Genomic DNA, 25,115 nt, shown 5'->3' on the forward strand with positions numbered 1-25,115 from the left:
TAGGGCCTGCACCAGTGGGAGGGAGCTGTGAAGGAGGAAAGGTTTCCACACACTAGGAAGCCCCATCGTGGGCGGAGAAGGCGGGTAGCAGAGGGGGGAAGCTTCAGAGCCAAGGAGGAGAGCACAGCAACAGGGGTGCGGAGGGCAAAGCAGAGAGATTCCCACATAGAGGATCATTGCCGACCAGCACTCACCAGCCCGAGAGGTTTGTCTGCTCACCCACTGGGGCAGGCGGGTACTGGGAGCTGATGTTCGGGCTTCGGAGGTTGGATTCCATTGAGAGGACTGGGGTCGGCTGTGTGAACACAGCCTGAAGGGCGCTAGTTCACCATAGCTACCGGGGGGGAGTCTGGGAAAAAGTCTGCAGCTGTCAAAGAGGCAAGAGACTTTTTCTTGCCTCTTTGTTCCCTGGTGCGCGAGGAGAGGGGACTACTGGCACTGCTTAAAGGAGGTCCAGAGACGGGCACAAGCCGCAGCTATCAGCGCAGACCACAGAGATGGGTATGAGACAGTAAGGCTGCTGCTGCCACCACCAAGAAGCCTGTGTGTGAGCACAGGTCACTCTCCACATCCCCCTTCCGGGGAGCCTGTGCAGCCGCTACTGCCAGGGTCCTGGGATCCAGGGACAACTTCCCCGGGAGGACAAACTGCATGCCTGAGGTTGGTGCAACGTCACACTGGCCTCTGCCGCCACAGCCTCACCCCGCATCCGTACCCATCCTGGTGAGGGGTCCTGTCTTGTCTGAGCTAAGAACAGACGCCCTTATGCGACCTACTCGCAGAGGCAGGTCCAGATCCAAAGCTGAACTCCTGGAGCTGTGTGAACAAAGAAGAGAAAGGGAAATTTCTCCCAGCCACCTCAGGAGCAGTGGATTAAATCTCCAGAATCAAGTTGATGTACACTGCATCTGTGGAATACCTGAATAGACAACAAATCACCCCAAATTGAGGAAGTAGACTTTGCGAGCAAGAATATGTATATATATTTTTGACTTTGTCTCTTTTTGTGAGTGTATATGTGTATGCTTCTGTCTATGATTTTGTCTGTATAGCTTTGCTTTTACCATTTGTCCTAAGGTTCTCTCTGTTCATTTTTTTTTAATTACTTAAAAATTATTTTGTTAACAATCGTTTTTTATTTTAGTAATTTTATTTTATTTTATCTTCTTTCTTTCTTTCTTCCTTCCTTCCTACCTTCCTTCTTTCCTTCTTTGTTTGTTTGTTTGTTTGTTTCTTTCTTTCTCTCTTTTATTCTGAGCTGTGTGGACGACAAACTCTTGGAGGTCCAGCCAGATGTCAGGGCTGTGCCAGTGAGGTGGGAGAGCCAAGTTCAGGACATTGGTCCACAAGAGACCTCCCAGCTCTAAGTAATATCAAATGGCAAAAATCTCCCAGGGACCTTCATCTCAATGCCAAGACCCAGGTCAACTCAACGACCAGCAAGCTACAGTGCAGGACACACTATGCCAAACAACTACCAAGACAGGAACACAACACCAGCCATTAGCAGAGAGGCTGCTTAAAATCATAATAAGGCCACAGACACCACAAAACACACCACCAGACGTGGATCTTCCCACCAGAAAGACAAGATCCAGCTTCATCCACCAGAACACAGGCACTAGTCTCCTCCACCAGGAAGCCTACACAACCCACTGAAGCAACCATAGCCACTGGGCACAGACACAAAAAACAACGGAAACTATGAACCGGCAACCTGCGAAAAGGAGACCCCAAAAACAGTAAGTTAAGGAAAATGAGAAGGCAGAGAAACACACAGATGAAGGAGGAAGGCAAAAACCCACTAGACCTAACAAATGAAGAGGAAATAGGCAATCTACCAGAAAAAGCATTCAGAATAATGATAGTAAAGATGATCCAAAATCTTGGAAAGAGAATGGACAAAATACAGGAAACATATAAGAAGGACCTAGAAGAACTAAACAGCAAACAAACAGTGATGAACAACACAATAAATGAAATTAAATATTCTCTCGAAGGGATCAATAGCAGAATAACAGAGGCAGAGGAATGGATAAGTAACCTGGAAGATAAAATAGTGGAAATAACTACTGCAGAGCAGAATAAAGAAAAAAGAATTAAAAGAATTGAGGACAGTCTCAGAGACCTCTGGGACAACAGTAAACACACCCACATTCGAAATATAGGGTTCCCAGAAGTAGAAGAGAAAAAGAAGGAATGAAAAAATAGTTGAAGAAATTAGAGTTGGAAAATTCCTTCATATGAGAAAGGAAATAGTTAATCAAGTCCAGAAAGCACAGAGATTCCCATACAGTATAAATCGAAGGAGAAACACACCAAGACACATATTAATCAAACTATCAAAAATTAAATACAAAGGACACATATTAAAAGCAGCAAGGGAAAAACAACACATAAGGGAATCCCCATAAGGTTAACAGCTGATCTTTTAGCAGAAACTTTGCAAGCCAGAAGGGAGTGGTAGGACATATTTAAAGAGATGAAGGAGAAGAAACTGCAACCAAGATTACTCTACCCAGTAAGAATCTCATTTAGATTTGATGGAGAAATTAAATGCTTTACAGACAAGCAAAAGCTAAGAGAATTCAGCACCACCAAACCAGCCTTAAAGCAAATACTAAAGGAACATCTCTACGCAGGAAACACAAGAGATGGAAAGGACCTACAATAATAAACCCAAAGCAGTTAAGAAAATGGTAATAGGAACATACATATCGATAATTACCTTAAATGTAAATGGATTAAATGCTCCAACCAAAAGGCATAGACTGGCTGAATGGATACAAAATCAAGACGTGTATATATGCTGTCTACAAGATAACTACTTCAGAGCTAGGGACGCATACAGACTGAAAATGTGGGGATGGAAAATGATATTCCATGCAAATGGAAATCAAAAGAAAGCTGGAGTAGCAATTCTCATATCAGACAAAAAAAGACATTGAAATAAAGACTATTACAGGAGACAAAGAAGTACACTACATAATGATCAAGGGATTGATCCAAGAAGATATAACAATTGTAAATATTTATGCACCCAATATAGGAGCACCTCAATACATAAGGCAAATACTAACAGCCATAAAAGGGGAAATCAACAGTAACACAATCATAGTAGGGGACTTTAACACCTCACTTTCACCAATGGACACATCATCCAAAATGAATATAAAGAAGGAAACACAAGCTTTAAATGATATATTAAACAAAATGGACTTAATGGATAGTTAAAGGAGATTCCAACCCAAAACAACAGGATACACATTCTTCTCAAGTGCTCATGGACATTCTCCAGGATAGATCATATCTTGGGTCACAAATCAAGCCTTGGTAAATTTAAGAAAATTGAAATCATATCAAGTATCTTTTCTGACCACAGCACTATGAAACTAGATATCAATTACAGGAAAAAAACCTGTAAGAAATAAAAACACATGAGGGCTAAACAGTACACTATTAATAAACAAGAGGTCACTGAAGAAATCAAAGAGGAAATCAAAAAATACCTAGAAACAAATGCCAATGAAAACATGATGACCCAAAACCTATGGGATGCAGCAAAAGCAGTTCTAAGAGGGAAGTTTATAGCAAAAGAATCCTACCTTAAGAAACAAGAAACATCTCAGAAAACAACCTAACCCTACACCTAAGGCAATTAGAGAAAGAAGAACAAAAGAACCCAAAAATTAGCAGAAGGAAAGAAATCACAAAGATCAGATGAGAAACAAGTGAAAAAGAAATGAAGGAAATGATAGCAAACATCAATATAACTAAAAGCTCGTTCTTTGAGAAGAGAAACAATATTGATAAACCATTAGCCAGACTTATGAAGAAAAAAAGGGAGAAGACTCAAGTCAATAGAATTAGAAATGAAAAAGGAGAAGTAACAACTGACACTGCAGAAATACAAAGGATCATGAGAGATTACTACAAGCAACTGTATGCCTATAAAATAGACAACTTGGAAGAACTGGACAAATTCTTGGAAATCCACAACCTTCTGAGACTGAACCAGGAAGAAATAAAATATGAACAGACCAATCACAAGCACTGAAATTGAAGCTGTGATTTAAAAACTTCCAACAAACAAAAGCCCAGGACCAGATTGCTTCACAGGCGAATTCTATCAAACATTTAGAGAAGAGCTAACACCTATCCTTCTCAAACTCTTCCAAAACACTGCAAAACTCATTCTACAAGGCCATCATCACTCTGATACCAAAACCAGACAAAGATGTCACAAAGAAAGAAAACTACAGGCCAATATCACTGATGAACATAGATGCAAAAATCCTCAACAAAATACTAGCAAACAGAATCCAACAGCACATTATAAGGATCATACACTATGATCAAGTGGTGTTTATCCCTGGAATGAAAGGACGCTTCAATATATGCAAGTCAAGCAACATGATACACCATATTAACAAACTGAAGGAGAAAAACCATATGATCATCTCAATAGATGCAGAGAAAGCTTTTGAGAAAATTCAACACCCATTTTTGATAAAAACCCTCCAGAAAGTAGACATAGAGGGAACTTTCCTCAACATAATAAAGGTCATATATGACAAACCCACAGCCAACATCGTCCTCAATGGTGAAAAACTGAAAGCACTTCCACTAAGATCAGGAATAAGACAAGGTTGCCCACTCTCACCACTATTATTCAACATAGTTTTGGAAGTTACCCACAGCAATTAGAGAAGAAAAAGAAATAAAAGAATCCAATTTGGAAAAGAAGAAGTAAAGCTGTCATTGTTTGCAGATGACATGGTACTATACATAGAGAATCCTAAGGATGCTACCAGAAAATTACTAGAGCTAATCAATGAATTTGGTAGATTAGCAGGACACAAAATTAGTGCACAGAAATCTCTTGCATTCCTATACACTAATGATGAAAAATCTGAAAGTGAATTTAAGAAAACACTCCCATTTAGCCTTATAAGAAGAAGAATAAAATATCTAGGAATAAACCTACCTAAGGAGACAAAAGACCTGTATGCAGAAAATTATAAGACATTGATGAAAGAAATTAAAGATGATACAAATAGATGGAGAGATATACCATACCCTTGGATTGGAAGAATCAACATTGTGAAAATGACTCTACTACCCAAAGCAATCTACAGATTCAATGCAATCCCTATGAAACTACCACTGGCATTTTTCACAGAACTAGAACAACAAACTTCACAATTTGTATGGAAACACAAAAGACCCCGAATAACCAAAGCAATCTTGAGAAAGAAAAGTGGAGCTGGATGAATCAGGCTCCCTGACTTAAGAGACTATACTACAAAGTTACAGTAATCAAGACAGTATGGTACTTGTACAGAAATAGAAATATAGACCAATGGAACTGGATAGAAATCCCAGAGATAAACCCACGCACATATGGTCACCTTATCTTTGATAAAGGAGGCAAGAATATACAGTGGAGAAAAGAGAGCTTCTTCAATAAGTGGTGCTGGGAAAACTTTGACGGGTACATGTAAAAGAATGAAATTAGAACACTCCTTAACACCATACACAAAGATATACTAAAAATGGATTAAAGACCTAAATGTAAGGCCAGGCCCCATCAAATTCTTAGAGGAAAAAATAGGCAGAACACTCTATAACATAAATCACAGCAAGATTCTTTTTGACCCACCTCCTAGAGAAATGGAAATAAAAGAAAAATAAATGAATGAGACCTAATGAAACTTCAAAGCTTTTACACAGGAAAGGAAACCATAAACATGCCAAAAAGAAAACCTTCAGAATGGGAGAAAATATTTGCAAATGAACAAATGACAAAGGATTAATCTCCAAAATTTACAAGCAGCTCAACATTAAAAAAACAAACAACCCAATCCAAAAATGGGTAGAAGATCTAAATAGACATTTCTCCAAAGAAGATATACAGATTGCCAACAGACACATGAAAGAATGCTCAACATCGTTAATCATTAGATAAATGCAAATCAAAACTACAATGAGATATCATCTCACACCGGCCATCATCAAAAAATCTACAAACAATAAGTGGTGGAGAGGGTGTGGGGAAAAATGGACTCTCTTGCACTGTTGGTGGGAATGTACACTGATACAGCCCCTATGGAGAACAGTATGGACATTCCATAAAAAATAATAATAGAACTACCATACGACCCAGCAATCCCACTACTGGGCATATACCCTGAGAAAACCATAATTCAAAAAGAGTTATATACCAAAATGTTCATTGCAGCTCTATTTACAATAGGCAGGACAGGAAGCAACCTAAGTGTCCATCAACAGATGAATAGATAAAGAAGATGTGGCAAATATATACAATGGAATATTACTCAGCCATAAAAGGAAAAAACTGAGTTATTTATAGTGAGGTGGATGGACCTCTAGACTGTCATACAAATTTAAGTAAGTCAGAAAGAGAAAAACAAAAACCATATGCTAACACATATTTATGGAATTTTAAAAAAAGAAAAAGAAATTGATGGGAAAACCTAGAGGCAGGACAGGAATAAAGAAGAAGACTTAGAGAATGGACTTGAGGACACGGCGATGGGGATGCATAAGCTGGGACAAAGTGAGCGTGTGGCATGGACCTATATACACTACTGAATGTAAAATAGATAGCTATTGGGAAGCAGCCGTGTAGCACAGGAAGATCAGCTTGGTGCTTTGTGACCACCTAGAGGGTTGGGATGTGGAGGGTTGGAGGGAGATGCAAGAGGGAGTAAATATGGGGGATATATGTGTATGTATAGCTGATTCAATTTGTTATAATGCAGAAACTAACACACCATTGTAAAGCAGTTATACTACAATAAAGATGTTAAAAAAAAAAGTGTAGGCTGGTAGAAGAAGATACCAAATAATAGAATACACATTTAATATTTCCACACCAGTAGAGGGATAAAAAATGAAATGTGGAAATTCAAACCATAATTCAATACATAAGAAGGCAAAATATAGAACAAAATAAACCAAGTGGGACACAGAGAATGAAAATAAGGAGCAATAATACATCAGTAACCATAATAGATGTAACTGCAATAAGCACTCTAGTTAAAGACAAAACTTACCATCATGGATTCATTAAAAAAATAAAAGAAAACTGTTCTTTGTCTAAAAGCAACACACTTGAGACGTATATCTTGAATGCCTAAATGTGCAAAGTAAGATAAAGATATACCAGACAGAAATATTAGTCAAAAGAAAGTGTAGATTTATTAATATCAGGAAAAAAATAGTTTTAACCTAAATGATGACTAGAGATAAAGAGATTTCATATATAATGATAAATGTTTATCAGGAAGATGTAATATTCTAAAACTATATGTATACATTATATAATAATGTGTAAAAATATTTTAAAACTGTAAAGAGCATTTAATAAATCTACCAAATAATATTTTAGTATTATTATATATAAACATAACTTTTCTACTATTTGATAGATGAAGCAGAATCAATAAAATAGAGAATATATAAAAAGCACAATTAAGAAGATTAACATGAATATAAAAAACTTTGCAGCCAACTGTTGGACAAAAGACATTTTCAAGCAAATACATTTTTTAAAAAGAATATTGGTCAATTCCAAGTTCATACCACCAACCTCAAGCTATTTCAAAGTGTGATATCATACAGACTACAGTCTTTCTCCAAAAAGTGATTAGGAGAAATTAATAAGAAAAGAAAGATTGGAAAAATAACATATGTTTGCAAATAAAAAAAATATATTCCTGAAAAGTATGTGGACAGAAGAAATGATAAAAGATGAAGAAGATAATTAAAACTGAAAAATAACAAAAATACTATGTGTCAAGCTGGTGAAATTCCAATAAAGTAGTTTTTAAAGGAATATTTATAGCTTTAAATGTTTGTATGATAAAAGAAAAGATGGTTGAAATTAGTGAGTTAAACTCGACCAAATAAGTAAAAAAGACCCATTAAATCTCTAGATTTAATGCAATCTCTATCAAATATCCATGGTATTTTTCAGAGAACTAGAACAAATAATCCTAAGATCATATAGAACCACAGAAGACACCAAAGTGCCAAAGCAATCATGAGAAAAAACAGCAAAATTGAATATATCACACTTCCAGACTTCAGGCTAGACACAAAACTATAGTATGGTATTGGCACAATAACAGATATATAGAACAATGGAACAGAATGGATGGCTTGGAAATAAACCCACACACTTATAGTCAGTTAATCTGAGACAAAGGAAGCAAGAATATACAATGGAGAAAAGACAGCATTTTCAATAAATGGTGCTAAGAAAATGGGACAGCTACATTTACAAGAATGAAATTAGAACATTTCCTCATACCTTATACAAAAATAAACTCAAAATGTATTAAAGACCTAAATGAAAGACCTGAAACCATAAAAATCCTAGAAGAGAACATAGGCAGAGCACTCTTTGACATAAATAGTAACAATATTTGTTTGATCTGTCTCCTAAGGCAAAAGAAATAAGAGCAAAAGTAAACAAATGGGACCTAATTAAACTTAAAAGCTTTTGCACAGGAAAGGAAACCATCAACAAAACAAAAAGACAACTTACTGAATGAAAGAAAGTGTTGGCAAATGATATGATCGACAAGGGGTTAATATCCAAAATACATAAACAGCTCATACAACTCAATACAAAAAAAGGCAATCCAATCAAAAACCAGAAAGAAGCTTCTGACAGACATTTTTCCAAAAGAGACATACAGATGGCCAACAGGCACATGAAGAGATGCTCAATATGGCTAATTATTAGAGAAATGAAAATCAAACCCACAAGGGGATATCACCTTACACCTGTCAGAATGGCTATAATCAAAACGTCTACAAATAGCAAATGTTGGAGAGGATGTGGAGAAAAGAGAACCCTCCTACACTATTGGTGGGAAAGTAAATTGGTGCAGCCACTCTGGAAAACAGTATGGAGGTTCCTCAAAAAACTAAAAATTGAACTATCATATGATCCAGCAATTTGATCCCTGGGTATATATCTGGAAAAAATGAAAGCACTAATTCAAAAGGATACATGCACCCCAACGTTCACAGCAGCTCTATTTACAATAGCCAAGATATGGAAGCACCCAAGTGTCAATCTACAGATGAATGGATATAGAAGATGTGCGACATATATATATATATATATATATATATATATATATATATATATATATATATTCCTATGTACATAGCAGTATTAGCCATAAAAAGAATGAAATTCTGCCATTTGCAGCAACACGGATGGATCCAGACAATATTACGCTTAGTGAAACAAAGTCAGATGGAGAAAGACAGATACTGTATGAAATCACTTATATGTGGATTCTAAAATATAATACAAATGAATGTATATACAAAACAGAAACAGACTCACAGATATAGAAAAAAAAACTTGTAGTTATCAGAAGGGAGAGGGAAAGGAGGAGGGACAAATCAGGGGCATGGGAATAAAAGATAAAAACTACTATGTATAAAATAAGTAAGCAAAAAGGATATATTGTACAGCACAGATAACTATAGCCATTATCTTGTAATAATTTTAACGGAGTATAATCTATAAAAATACTGAATCACTATGCTGTACACCTGAAACTGATATAAAACTGTAAATCAACAATACTTCAATAAAATAAAAAAGAAGAGCAGAATGAACTTAAATATTGAAAGAAAATAATAAAAATATAAGAATAAAAAACAGTTAATATTGTTCATTGGCCACTTATAACAATAAATTTATTTACTCATCATTATGCACAATATTAAAAATATAGGAGAAAAAATGATAGATTTGTTTATTTCTTCCTATTTGCAACATTTTGGAAAATACCATTTTATTAGTAATCCTACATACAAGAAAACTGAGTAAACTTTGAATGCTGATGGTACAGATACTGCAATTAGATAGGAGAAACTTTTTTTCCAGGTATTATTTTGCTCTTACAAACTGATTTAATTTGATTAATCTTGTGCCAAAACTTTCCATATTCTACAATGCTTTATTTTAAAAACTCATGTATATCGCAGCAACATGGATGGATCTAGAGATTGTCATATTAAGTGAAATAAGTCAGAGAAAGACAAATGTCATATGATATAACATATGTAGAATCTTAAAAAATGGTACAAATGAACTTATCTACAAAACATAAACAGAGTTACAGATGTAGAAAACAAACTTATGGTTACCAGGGGGTAAGGTGGGGGAAGGGATAAAGTGGGAGATTGGGATTGACATACACACATTACTATATATAAAATAGATAACTAATAAGGGCCTACTCTATAGCACAGGGAACTCTACTCAATACTCTGTAATGGCCTATATGGGAAAAGAAGCTAAAAAAGAGTGGATATATGTATATGTAAAACTGATTCACTTTGCTATACACCTGAAACTAACACAACATTGTAAATCAACTAGACTCCAATAAAAATGTTTAAGAAAAACTGAAAAAAAATATCATGTACAGTTTTAAACTTTCTCTGAAGCTTTATCATCTTTTATATCTTGCTCTTCAGTACCTTTATAATGATTTTCATAATATGTTTTCAGGGGCTTATTCAAAGGATCTAAACAGAAATTGATCAACACCTATAACTATATTACAACGTAGACTCACAATGCTTAAAAATAACTATATAAAGAATTATGTATGCATTCATGTATTACAAGTCAGTTGTAACTTTTTATGTATAAAATCTGTTTATGCTACAAAAGAGTTTCATTTAGTTTTCATTGTGAGTATTGCAACATCCTGGACAACTCCATACCCATGATACTTGTAACAACACTCAATTATCAGGGAGTTGAAACTTTCTTAACTGCATTTGCTTTTCCACCAAAACTCAAAGTGTGTATGAGTCATTCCATATGAATTAGTCAAAGACGAAGGATAAAAATCATTTAATAACTAGTAAAAAACAAAAATTGATATTATTACAAGCTTGGTCTGGGAAGACTTTTAAGGTTAGCATTCCAGACAGAATCCAGAAATTAATAGATTTATTCATTTCACTTCTTAATAATTTTAAATTCTATAACCAAACAAACAATACGATAAAAGGAATTTTATGTCTTCCTTTTTAATCCTTACAGGTGTAATTTCATTTTCTTGCCTTAACATGCTACTATTTCCACCAAAATGTTAAAAAAAGAAGAGGACTGGTGGACATACTTAGTTTTTTACCTATCTCAAAGGAAATACTTTCAGAATTACCCTAATGATAATGGTATTTGCACTAATTTTTGTTGCTTCCCTTTATAAGATTAATACTCTTCTATTCCTAGTTTGCTCAGGCTTTGTTGCTGTTAAATCATTAATAGATTTTTTTTCTTGATTTAACTGAGATACTCGTCTAATGGTGCTTGTATATATGTACACATACATATACACACAAACATATATACATAATATATCATACTTATATACACATATCCATGCATATATCTGCCCTTGAAATATGTATATATTATTTATATATTTACAGATTGATAGATAGATACATACATACATACAGAGGCATATATATTTGCATTTGGTTTGGTAATGTGGGGAGGATTTTACATACATATTCAAGTGTGAGTCTGGGTTAAATTTTTCCTTTCTTACACTGTTCTTGTCATCAGGATGGCTATCAATGTTTTGCTAGCCATTTAAATAGGAGAGTGTATCTTTTATTTTATTCTCTGGAAGACTTTATATTAGATTACACTTAATTCTTATTTGATTGTTGGATAGAACTCACTGATGAAGCCATCTGAACCTGGATTTCATTGTTGAAAAAATTTTGACTAATAATTCAATTAAATAGTAATTTGATTTCTTTAGTGGTTATAGGAGCATTCAAGCTTTTTATTTCTTCTCAAATAAGAACTTAGTAAGTAATATTTTGTAGTAATTTGCCCATTTCATTTACATTTTTAAAGTTATTGGCATAATGTTCAAAATGTTCTTTTGGTTCCTAAAGTATCTATGGTTATAATAATCATTTTATTCTAAATATTAGTTAATTGTGCTTTCTCTGTTTTTCTCTTGATCTCTTTTCACCCATTTCTCTATTTTTCTAAATTGTTTCAAGTACCAACTTTGTCCATACTTTGTACAATACCATGATATTTTCTTTATCTTTTATTTATTACTTCCTCCTTTATGTACTTTTTCATTTATTTTATTGCTCTTTTCCTAGTCTCTTTATGTGGATGTCAATCTCATTAGTTTTGTGTATTTCTTATTTCCTAATATCAGCATTTAGGTCTGTGAATTTCCTTCTAAGTACTGCTTTAGGTGAATCTTACAGGTTTGGTATTCTCAGTATTTTTGTTATAATTGAAAATAATTTCTAATTTTAATCACAATATCTTCTTGAATGAATTGGATATTTGATGTATATTTCTCAATTTTAAAATGTGTGGGATTTTTCTAGTTATCCATATGATACTGACTTTTAACTTAATTTCAGTGTGTCTGAGTACATAATTTGTATTATGTCAACACTTTTAGACCATTTATCATTTCTTTTAAAATTACATCTTTCAAAAAATTCCTGGAGTTAGAGTAATTTCCATTATAAAATTTCTGAGCTATTTTATTAATCAAACAAGAATAAAAAACAAAGTGAATTATATTTGAAAGAAAATGAACCTTTGCATCTGAGATTAAAGGAGAACTCTTGATGGGATAAACTACCTTCTCTCCTGCAGTCACAGAAACTCTCCAGATGCAGTGTGTATAAGATGGGTAGCCATTTGGAAATCCTGGAGAGGAAAGGTTGCCATTGGATTCTTGTAGGGTTTCTCCACATGCTGAAAGAAAAAAAAATGTTTGATTTTTTTTAAAAGATGAAAAAGATAAGATTTTTCTCTAATTTTTATGAAAGACATTGGCCTCGTAAATAAAATCTCCAGTCTTTTGGTGTTAGACAAGAATATATATTTGTATTTTATAAAACAATTTTCCTTTCTAAGTAATTTCTCTTTCTTACTTAATTCTTTCTTACTAGAATTTCAGTATACTTAATCGGATTACTATAGCTAACCATATAACAAGATAATGAGATAAATAACCTGAAGAACCACAAAGTTCTTCCTCATGGAAACCTTTCTCATTCATTCTCAAGAAGCCAGTAGCCAACTTATACGTCACCCATATTTAGCTTCAGGCCAGTGGATACCTAGTTGATGTGGCTCTGGGACCATACGAAACATTCCATTAGTATATTTGGTATAGAGTGAGGTTAATTTCAATAATGAATACCATATCAAGGTTGAAAAAAGAACTCTTAAATAATAATGAATAAATAATCAATAAGAGGTGCCAAAATGTCAAGCACAATGAAAATTTTTTTTCAAAATAAACTGGAAAAAAATTGAAAGATAAAAACATCACGGAAGACACAAATTTTCAAATAAGATGTAGACATTTATTTATTCTCTGTTTTCTGTCAGTCATAAGTAGAAATTACTGGAAAAGCAATTATATTTTCCTCTTACTAAGCCTTTCTAATTTCTTGGAAGTGATTACCAGTCATCTGAAATAGCAAATAATAATCAGCTACACAGCCTCAAGATCTGTGTGATTGATATCTATAGGCCATTTCAACAAAGGCAAGAACAGAGCACAATTAACGTTTCAGCCAAGGTTTGTAGTTAGAAGTATTCTATAATAGATTTTCTTGCTGTTTTTGCAAGACATGGTATAAGCCACATGAACCTAGGCTGCTTTAAGTATCCTTAATTCAAGAATAATTCCTATACTGCAGCCAGTTTATATAAAGATTTATATAAACATGTTTATAACCTTCACTCAACAATTAGAAAGAACAGCTCCTTCCCTCTGAAGGAGACTGAAATAAAAACTGATATACTCCCATATTATGGAACCATAGCTCCCAGCAAGTGAACTCTTGTGTCATCAAATCAATAAATTATAAATGGTTCTGCATATCTTGATTTAAATGAAGAAACAAAGATGATGGCTTTGAAAACATAAAATAGAGCTGTAAAAACAGTCTGATAAGATATAAGTGTTTATTTAGAAACACAGATATTATGTTTGCACAACAAAATAAATTTAAAGTAAGAGCAAGCAGTGTTTATTCTGATGAATAGGCAGATAAAAGCAACTTCAGAATGAAACAAAAATGCTCAAGGTAAAAAATATATAATCTGCCCTTTCCAAGAATCATTTAAGGATACTGGTAAATGTGACATTACAAGAACCCTTAGAAAAAGGAAAATTTGTTAAGATTTATTAATGCAAACAATGTGCTTCTATCTAGGATCAATTTAGATGCTAAATAGTCATTTGGGAATTGAGTGTGTTTCAAAGAAAAAAAGCTGCAATTTACAGTAGTTTAGAAATAAATTTTGAAATAATTGAAAACTCTACTAAGCCACATAGAATGCTGGTACTGGATTTCCCAAAGTGGAATTTAAAAAATTAAATATATTTGACTCATAAATGTAAACAAACACTATGGTTCTGATAAAAAAAATAAAAAAACTCTCTAAAATGTAAAAAAACAGAGTATAATTCAAAAATTAAGTAAATCTATTATATAGCACCTGCTTATAATTCAAGAAGTACAAACAATATTGTCAAGTTGTGATAATCATTTGTGCATTTTCCTCAATAAGTGTGGCTGTCCCAGGCTACATAATCACTATTTCAGAAAATTTCATCAATTTTCCTGGCCATTTGTTGATTCATGCGAAGATATATAAAAAAACTTTAATATTAAAAGGACTAAAGGAAAATTAGCAAGGGAAAGATGGTACTACTAAGTTAAATACATAGTCTGTCCATTTACTCAGAAAGCTATGTGGATGAGAAAAGAGAAGTTGAGTCATGGCATTACCCCTTGTTAATTATGTCATACAAGCAAGTCTCAAAAGCTTAAACTTCAGTTTTCTCTTCTGTAAAGTGGCTATCTTATTAATATGTACTTCATAAAGTTGTTCTGTAGGAGTCAAGTATTGTGATGCCCAAAGTTCTCTTTTTAACCCTTAGATACCTCTGACACAGGTAGGAAGACTGTGTGCTTAATTGTTAGAATATATCTTTGAGCTACAAAATGCAGTCTTATTTAAGAGAAAAAAGGCATAAAGAAATATACAAAGGCAAATTATTATCACTCTCCTAATCAAAATTACTCTAAAATGAAACATAATTCAGAAGTTAAACTTCTATCTCTCTAGGCAGATGTCATGATCTTATATGTACAAAATTATAAAGATTCCACAGACAAAAAAAAAAATACTGTTAGAGGTAATAAAAAATACTCAACAAAATTACAGAATACAAAATCAACTCACAAAATCAGTTGCATAAACTAACAACAAACAATATGAAAAGGAAATTAAGAAAACAACCCCATTTATAAGAACACCAAAAAGAATAAAATATTTAGGAATAAGCTTAACCAATAAGTCAAAAGATATGTAAGGTGAAAACTACAAAACATTGCTGAAAGAAATTTAAGGAGACAAAGAAATGTGTTCATGGATTGGAAGACTTAATATTGTTAAAATGTTATCCTTACTACCCAAAGCAATCTACAGATTAAGTGCACTCCCTATCAAATTCCCAGTGGCATTTTTTGCAGAAATGAAGAAAAGTGTCTTAAAATTCATATAGAACCACAAACCCTAAATAGCCAAAACAACCTTGAGAAAAAAGAAGAAAGCTGGAAGCCTCACACTTCTTGACTTCAAAACATATTACAAATCTACAGTAATTAAGAATATGGTACTGGCATAAGAGAGACTTATAGACCAATGGGACAGAATAAAGAGCCAAAAATAAACCCACACCGAAACAGTAAAATGGGATCTTCAGCAAGGGTGCCAAGACTATACAACGAGGAAAGGATAGCCTCTTGCATAAATGGTGTTGGGGAAATTAGATATACACATACAAAAGAATGAAATTGGACCCTTTTCTTTCGTTATACACAAAAATCAACTCAAAGTGGCTTAAAGAGTTAAAAGGAAGACCCAAAATTGTAAAATTCTTAGAAGAAAAAACATATGTGAAAAGTTCCATAACTGTGATCTTGGCAATGATTGCTCAGATATTGGCACTAAAAGTACAGGCTTTAAAAGCAAAAATAGACAAGGGAGACTACATCAAACTAAAAAGCTTCTGTGCAGTGAAGGAAACAATCAATAGAGTGAAAAGCAATCTTCGGAATGGAAGAAAACATATGTAAATCATGCATCTTATAAGGGGTTACTGTCCAAAATATATAAGGAACTCTTACAACTCAATAGCAAAAAAACAAACAAAGAACAACAGACCCCAAATAACCAAATTTTAAAATGGGCAAAGGACTTGAATAGCCTGTTCAAAGAAGACATACAAATGACCAATAGATACATGAAAAAAACGCTCAACATCTCTAATCATTAGGGGAATGTAAATCAAAACCACAATGAGATATCACCTCACACCTGTTAAGATGGCCATTATCAAAAAACAGGAAATAACAAGTGCTGGTGAGGATGTGGAGAAATTGGAACCACTTTAACTGCTGGTAGGAAATTAAAATGCTGCAGTCACTGTGGAAAACAGTATGAGTTTCCTCAGCTATTATAAATAGAACTACCAAATTATCCAGCAATTCTACTTCTGGATATTGATGCAAAAGAACTGAAAACAGAATCTTGAAGAAATACATACACTCACATATTCATTGAAGCATTATTCAGAGTAGCCGAGAGATAGAAACAAACTAAATGTCCATCACTGGATGAATGAATAAAGAAAATGTGGTATATACATACAATGGAATATTATTCAGCCTTAAAACAGAAAGAAATCTGTCATGTGCTAACAACATGGATAAACCCTGAGGACACTACTCTAAGTGCAATAAGCCAGTCACACACAGAAGGACAAATACTGCAGGTTTCTAAAGTAGTTAGACTCAAAGAGGTGGAAAGTAAAATGGTGGTTGCCAGAGTTGGGAGGACAGGAACAGGGAGATGCTGTTCAATAGGTATAGAGTTTCAGTTTCAGTCATGCAAGCTGGAAAAGTTCTAGAGATCTGCTGTAAAGCAATGTGTATATAGTTAACAGTACTGTATTGTGCAATTAGAAATTTGTTAATAGGACAGGTCTAATGTTATGTGTGTTTCACCAAAGTTAAAAAATAGTTAATAATAAAAAGTTCTTTATTCTATGATCCATCTCACTTTTGCATCACATGATTCTAGTGTAACTTACCTCTTCCAAGATAGAAAATTATGTTTGTATTGTATAAATGCTACTTTGATTGTGTGTGGCTGAGAAATTATTACAAATTCTTGTATTATTAACAATATGGTTAAATATACTGCTGATTGTATTTACATCTACAGATATTTTCCCAAGCAAATGTCTGCAACATCCACCATATATCAAAGATTGAGAATCCTTTTTCCATTTTTTTATAAGAACACATTTATAATGTTACTAACTCTAAATAAAACAGACAATAATGTATTACATAAATCTCTTCCCCCAAAATCTTGATAAACTCTGGAGGAGGGGAAGAAATAAAACTATATCTAATCAACTTAGCACTACCTAATTAACTTTTTCATACATCCATGGCTCCCTTAAACTTTTTTTCTTTTTTTGCGGTACGCAGGCCTCTCACTGTCGTGGCCTCTCCTGTTGCAGAGCACAGGCTCCGGACGTGCAGGCTCAGCGGCCATGGCTCACGGGCCCAGCCGCTCCGCGGCATGTGAGATATTCCTGGACCAGGGCACGAACCCGTGTCCCCTGCATCGGCAGGCAGACTCTCAACCACTACGCCAGCAGGGAAGCCCTCCCTTAAACTTTTATATGTAATACATAAAATTTAGATTTAAAAGTATTTTAAGATAAGGAATGTTAAAAGAAATCCCAAGTCATCTGAGCCATAATGGTGAGATTAATTACTGAAATATTTTAAAATCTATTTCAATAGTAACTCCCTAGCCAAGTTTGAATCATCTTTGAAGATGAAGCACAAATACCAACTCCAAGAAACCTTCCTCATTCCAGGGTGCAGCTCAGTTTAGGCACCCCTCTCAGAACTGCTTTAGCATCCTTTACTGATGAGATTTACTTCCTCAACAAGTAATATTGTCTGTATAATCCCACAGATAATTGGCTATTTGTGTGTATAATCTGTGCTTCCTTCTCTGTGGCCATAATATCTGGTGCAGTACTTTTCCCATATTAAAGCAACTATTTCATTCATACAACAACTACTTATTGAGCACCTAACATATCTGATTCAGAATACCCTGAGGAAAAAGCCTAACTCCAATCCTAAAGATTATACTCTAATTATACTCTAATGTGGGAAATGACAAGTAAATTGATGATTATAGGAGTAAGACATAAGGCCAGAATCAAATAAAGTATTTAGCAACATGGGATTCCTGGGAGACCAGCGGGTTTTTAAGTAGGAGGTTACATAGGAGCCAAATTCTGAATATGAATTAGGATTTAGCCAGGAGGCAGTTAAGAGTTTTCTGGCTGGAGGAAGAAGCAAAAGGCAAGCTTACTGTAGTGTCAGGGGCTGAATGAAGTAGAGGTGAGAAACTAGGTTGTAAGGGAAATACCTAGAGAAGAGCCTGGGAGAAGAGACAGGGGAAAGTCTTGAAGGAGACATTGAGAAGGAAATCAGCCTTTATCCTAAAATAAGCAGAATAAAATTTACATATTGAAAAGTCACTTGAACAGCAGTGTGGCCAGAGAACTAAAGAGATGTAAGAATGGAGGGAAGAGCTTATTTAGGAAGAATTGAAGCAATCCAGACAAAAGATGAGGATCCTTAGGATAGGGGATTCACTTCAAGTACGTGAGATCGATACCAAGAAGGCAGCAGGACTGACTAGTTGTGGGAAGTGAGGCAAAAGGAGGAAGTAAGTAAGGATGCCCTCCAGGTTGTGGTTTGGGAAGATCTATGTGTGGTACCATCAACTGAACTAAGGAATGTTTTATGGGAGAAGAATAAATGGGTCCATGAATAAGTGGGAAAATAGCTAAATTCTTTTTGCATGTTGGCAATATATTTTAGCCAAGAATTGTACATAAGCACATATATCAAGAGTATTCTGGCTGGAATCTCAGAGCATTATATAAGGAATTAAAGAGATTAATATTTTAGGTAACTAAAAATAACCTCATATTAATTAAAAAATAAATTTAATGTATGAGTGCTTAGAAAGTTTCCAGTATTCGAATTCCATGAACACTGAAACTGGTCTTCCATCCCTACAACCACACAGATGTGCATCCATAGACGTGGATATACTGTATGTTTAACAACACTTTAAAATTTGTAAACATAGATTTGTATGTGGGTTCATGTGTGAATACACATACACTTTTATATAATAATGAACATTCTAATCCTCAGAAGCTCCTTTATTTTTAGATATTAATTTACTTTATTTTTTCCTAGTTTTATTATGTTACTTGACATTTAATTAAAGAAGATTTACTGAGAGAATATTATGTTTGACAGTTGACAGAAGTATGAAGTAGTTATAAGCCAAAAGTTCATGGGACCACAGAAAAACTATATCAAGAGAAAATGCAAATAAAGACAAGAGACTGTATTAGAAGAAGAGTTCAGCTTCAGGAGTTTAGAAATTAAAAAGGAAAGTAATCCTAAAATTAGATCCAAGTAGAGAAGAATACATTTAGAAAATGAGAGTTACAAGAAAAAGAAGGTCCCCCAAAAGAGAGAGAACAAGAGAACAAATGAATCATTTATGAAGAGAAGAAGATGCACCACCACTCACACACCCCAGAGAGGATCTCTTTCACAAGCAGACTGCTGATTACCGGGATAAAGGGAAGACGAAGACCATTCTCTGCCCCATGAAGACGTTTCTATATGTTAATGAGCAAATATTACACTTGTTAATGAATCAGCTAGCCCTCTCTTGTACTCTACAAAGAAAGTTTCCTGGACTGGGACCAATAATCACAGTAAACTTAGTTAATATAACTTCCCAATAATTAAATATATATATAAATAAAATTTAAGCAAAGCCTATGCAAAACTTCAATGATTAATATACCCATCTTATCTCTGAATGTCTGCACAAATTATTAGAATAGCAGCCAGTTAAAACTTTATTAGTTATTTTACTACTTGTGATCTTAGTATCTGGAACAAAAAGTGAATTCCATAGGTATTAGTTTCCATAAACAAAAAAATTTGGGAAAAGCTGTGTTAAGCATGTATCTTTTATTGTTTGTGTGTGTGTCGTACATGGGCTGCTCACTGCTGTGGCCTCTCCCGTTGCAGAGCACAGGCTCCGGACGCGCAGGCCCAGCGGCCATGGCTCACGGGACCAGCTGCTCCGCGGCATGCGGGATCCTCCCAGAACAGGGTACGAACCCTTGTCCCCTGCATCGGCAGGCAGACTCTCAACCACTGTGCCACAAGGGAAGCCCAAGTATGTATCTTTGATATAAGTTATTTCAAGCATTTTGAGTATATAGGAGGTGCATAGAGTAATAAGTATTTCCAGTTTGGAAGCAGAATCTTTTCTTTCTTGGACCAGTAAGGCATTAGTGTTCTCTTGGTACATTGTTATTAAGACCTTCCTTTAAGTGGTTGAGAGTCTGCCTGCCGATGCAGGGGACACGGGTTCGTGTCCCGGTCCGGGAAGATCCCATGTGCTGCAGAGAGTCTGGGCCCGTGAGCCATGGCCGCTGAGCCTGCGCGTCCAGAGCCTGTGCTCCGCAACGGGAGAGGCCACAACAGTGAGAGGCCCGTGTACCGAAAAAAAAAAAAAAAAAAATTGTGGCTTATTCATCTGTAAGAGCACTATCAGGCACAATTATGCTTCTGAGTTTGGGTGGTGCAATACCTGGACATCTGTACAGCTTTCTTGCCTGTGCAATATCTCCTTTGCTTAAACGGGTTCGCTGACCAATTGCTGGACGTATGCCATTATCATCACGTGAGGGGAGAATGGTATCCAGAAACATCCCCCTGAAAAAAGTCAGAATCAAGTCACACATAAGTCACCACATTAAAACACATATATTCCTTACAAATATGTTTTTTTTTCAAACTCAAACCCATCAAAGGAGAAATATATCACTGTTAAGATTTAAAGAGTGTGTCAGACCTTCAAAACACTTTCATCAAAGTAGAAGAAAATTGTGTGCTAAATGTGTATGGCTAATATAAAGTCAGTGATGGCATTCACTTTTTCCTTAAAAATGTATATAATTTGTTTTTTAAAAGCTAAAATTCTATATAGTCCCTATCAAGTACACTATGGTTCTTGTTTTGGTAGCTCAAGATCTAAAAACACTTAAATTACCAAGTTGTCAAACAATTCTTCCTCATAGAGATCTATTTTCTTAAGAACAGCTTATAATAAATATTTTTTAGATTACTAAACTTGTAAAAGTCAAACAAAACAAGTATGTTACTATTTTTAAATTAAACTACTAATTTAACCTAAGTATTTTTTGAAGTCAAATTATCACAGTATATGTTACAAGAACAAGGAAAAACAAAGAGTCAAATTTTAGGAAGTTTAAAGCAAAATAATTTTGTAACACACACATAAATACAAACACACACATATACTATACACTATATGTGTAAAAACTTCATGGTAAAATTTATAAGCAAAAAAAAAAAAAAAAAACAACTAAGCAATGCACTAATAATGCTAAGACACTGAGCTTTTTCACACCCAAGGTGTGATACAAACTTGCTGTGCATGACTAAAAATTGTGGATATAGTAAACTAAAGATACAGTCTAATTTTGCAATGAATATTAACATTTGTAGCTCTAAAGAAAGTAACTGAGCTTAAAAGTTAAATGGATTGGGAGACTATTCTAAATGGTGAGGAAATATTGTATAAAGAGAGACACTTTTTATAAAAGTATTTTAAATTAAGAAATATAATTATTAAAAAAACAAACAAACTTTGAAACTGGGATGAATGATGGGACAGCTTCTTTCCAAAAATTTTAAATGAAAAATTGTATTTAAACCGCAGGTTAAAAGAACAATATTTTAGCTCTACATTTTCTTCCTTTAAGAAATATTTACTGGGAATTCCCTGGTGGTCCAGTGGTTAGGACTCCACGCTTCTACTGCAGGGGGTATGGGTTTGATCCTTGGTCAGGGAACTAAGATCCTGCATGCCGTGCGGCGTGGCCAAAAAAAAAATTTACTGAGCATTGTTATAGACCTATAGGCCTGGATTTATAGCAGTAAATAAAAGAAACAAAAATTCCTCCCCTTAAGATTCTCACATTCTAATGGAGGAAGAAAGACTTTAACAAAGATTGTTAACTGAGATAGTGACAGATACTTTGGAGAAAAATAAGGAAGAGAAGATGGATATTGATTATCCACTGATGGGATAGCTTTTAAAAAGAGTGATCAAAGAAAAGCTCACTTGGAAGTTGACATTTTAGCCAAACATCAAGGAAGTGAAGGCGAGGTAAATGTGGTTACCTGGGAGTAGAGAGTCACAGACAGAAAGAACTTTAAGAAATACAGCAACCCTGAGATGGGAGGATGCTTTGTTTGAGTGTCAAAGTTTAACTTTTAACCTGAGGAAAACTCTTAATATGTGGATGATGGTAAACAGAGGTGTGACATGATCTATAAGTAACTTATGACTTACCTCCCTAGCTTCTAGGTAGGAGTGGTGATCTTTAGATAAAACCCAGATAACTCAAATAGATACTGGAACTCTTTTAAAGCCAAATCTAAGTCTCTACAAAACTCAATATGTATACTACCTGAGATGAAGGTAGGGAGGTGGAACTAATCATCAAAAGTGAGAGCTTGCACACACTTAATAAAATACAACTCCAGCTAGGCCAGTGCAACTGAAGGGGAAGTTGAGCTATAGGGTAGCACCGAGAAAAGTTATTCTTCAACTTTGCTACACAAGTCAACAGATACATTAAGTAGGTAAGTCCAAATTAGTGAAGTGTTACAACTTCTGCAGTACTTCAGTACTAATGGAGTATTCACAATTTTCTATTCCTATTTTGAAAAAAAAACCCTGTAGTTTTCGAAAAATTTTGTTTTTTCCAGTTTAAAAAAAATGATTCAATTTTAAAAGGTCAAGGACATCTTGTAGAAGATATATTCAAACTCAGGGGGTAGAATGATGAATTTTGGCTCATTTAATCTACGGAGATAATCTGCCTTCCATTTGTATGGATGTCAGTCACCCATTCTTTTGATCTTTCTTCGTGGTCAGAGAGTTAACAATTCTCTCCTTCCACAACCAGGCCATTAAGCAATGTAGGCTCTTCCTGAACATTCTTTCAGACAGACCATAGATGGGGTCACTTACTAATCTTCATTTGTTTTACCTACATTAGAAGAGTGAATTAACTGTGCTTTTCATAAAACTTCATAAAAATTTACAATTCTCTTATTAGAAATGGGCAGTTCCAGTTTGCAAGCATGTACATTACAAATTATCTATGCATATAAAGCCCCCTATATGCAGCCCTGTTCTTCCCACAGTAAGTACCTAAATCTGCTCATGGGAAATATTGATGAAAACAACTAAAACTTTTATAGACTATCTGGGTTCAGAAGAGAAGAAACTATAAAACTTTAAATACATTAACAGAATGAAAGGCAAAAGCCACATGTTCATCCAATTGATGCAGAAAAAGCATTTGACAAAATTCAACACACTTTCATGATAAAAGCACTCAACAAACTAGTAATAGAAGGGAACTATCTCAACATAAAAGGTCATATATGAAAAACCTACAGATAACATCACGCTCAATGAAAAACTGAAAACTTTTCATCTAAGATCGGGAAGATGGCAAGGATGTTTGCTCTCACCATTTTTATTCAACACAGTATTGAAAGTCCTAGTCAGAGAAATTAGGCAAGACAAAGAGTCAAAAGGTATACATGTTGAAAAGAAAGAAGTAAAGTGATCTCTGTTTGCAGATAACACAATCTTATATGTATAAAATCCTAGTGAGTCCACCCAAAAACTATCAGAACTGATAAATGAATTCAGCAAAGTTGCAGGATACAAAATAAACACTCAAAAAGCAGTTCCATTTCTATACAATAATAGTGAACAACCTGAAAAGGAAATTAAGAAAACAATTCCATTTAAAATAGCATCAAAAAGAATAAAATACTTGGGAATAAACTTAACCAAGGAAGCAAAAGACTTACACACTGAAAATTACAAAACATCACTGAAAGAAATCAAAGAAGACACAAACAAATGGAAAAACATTTTATATTTATGGATTGGATGACTTTATTTGTTAAGATGTTCACATTACTCAAAACAATCAACATAATCCCTATCAAAACCAAAATGGCATTTATTGTGGAAATAGAAAAAATAACAGTTCTAAAATTCATATGTAATCTCTTAGGACCTTGAATAGCCAAACATATTTTGAAAAAAAAGAACAAAGGTGGAGGACTCATGCTTTCAAATTTCAAAACATATTACAAACCTTAAGTAACTAAAACAGTGTGATACTGGCATAAAGACAGACCTATAGAACAATGGAACTGAACAGGAATAAAATACACCCTAGTGTATATAATGACCTTTAACAACGGTGTTAAAGGTATTGACTCAATGGGGAAAATATAACCTTTACAACAAATGATGTTGGGAAAACTGGATATCCATGTGCAAAAGAACAAAGTTAGACCCTTATCAAAGCCATATATAAAAATAACTCGAAGGAGATTAAAGACCTGAACATAAGACCCCAAATTATAAAACTCTTAGGAGAAAACATAGGGCAAAAGCTTCATGACATTGAATATGGCAATGATTTCTTGGATATGACACCAAAAGCATAGGCAACAAAAGCAAAAACAGGTAAGTGGGACTAGGCTTTTAATTAAAAATCTTGTGCACAGCAAAGGAAACAATCAAGTGAAAAGGAGAGAAAATATTTGTAAGATATATATATCTGATAAGAGACCAGAATATACAAAGAAATTCTACAGCTCAACAATAGAAAAATAGAGTAATCTGATTTAAAAATATGCAGAAGATTTGAATGGAGATTTTTTCTTATTTTTCTAATATTTATTGGAGTATAGTTGCT

The 25,115-nt window shown here is 34.3% G+C and overlaps 1 protein-coding gene across 1 annotated transcript in view; it reads right to left on the reverse strand.

The window, feature by feature from the left end:
- The window catches only part of TLL1 (tolloid like 1), a 268,602-nt gene that overhangs the window by 110,941 nt on the left and 132,546 nt on the right, over nt 1-25,115 (reverse strand). Inside the window, exons 8-9 of the mRNA XM_065877313.1 lie at nt 20,882-21,006; nt 12,705-12,820 (exon numbers count right to left, since the gene is read on the reverse strand). Of these exons, the coding sequence (XP_065733385.1) occupies nt 12,705-12,820; nt 20,882-21,006 (241 nt within the window). The remainder of the gene's footprint in view (nt 1-12,704; nt 12,821-20,881; nt 21,007-25,115) is intronic.

Source organism: Phocoena phocoena, chromosome 5 (assembly GCF_963924675.1).
Source record: "Phocoena phocoena chromosome 5, mPhoPho1.1, whole genome shotgun sequence".
Classification (NCBI taxonomy): Eukaryota; Metazoa; Chordata; class Mammalia; order Artiodactyla; family Phocoenidae; genus Phocoena; species Phocoena phocoena.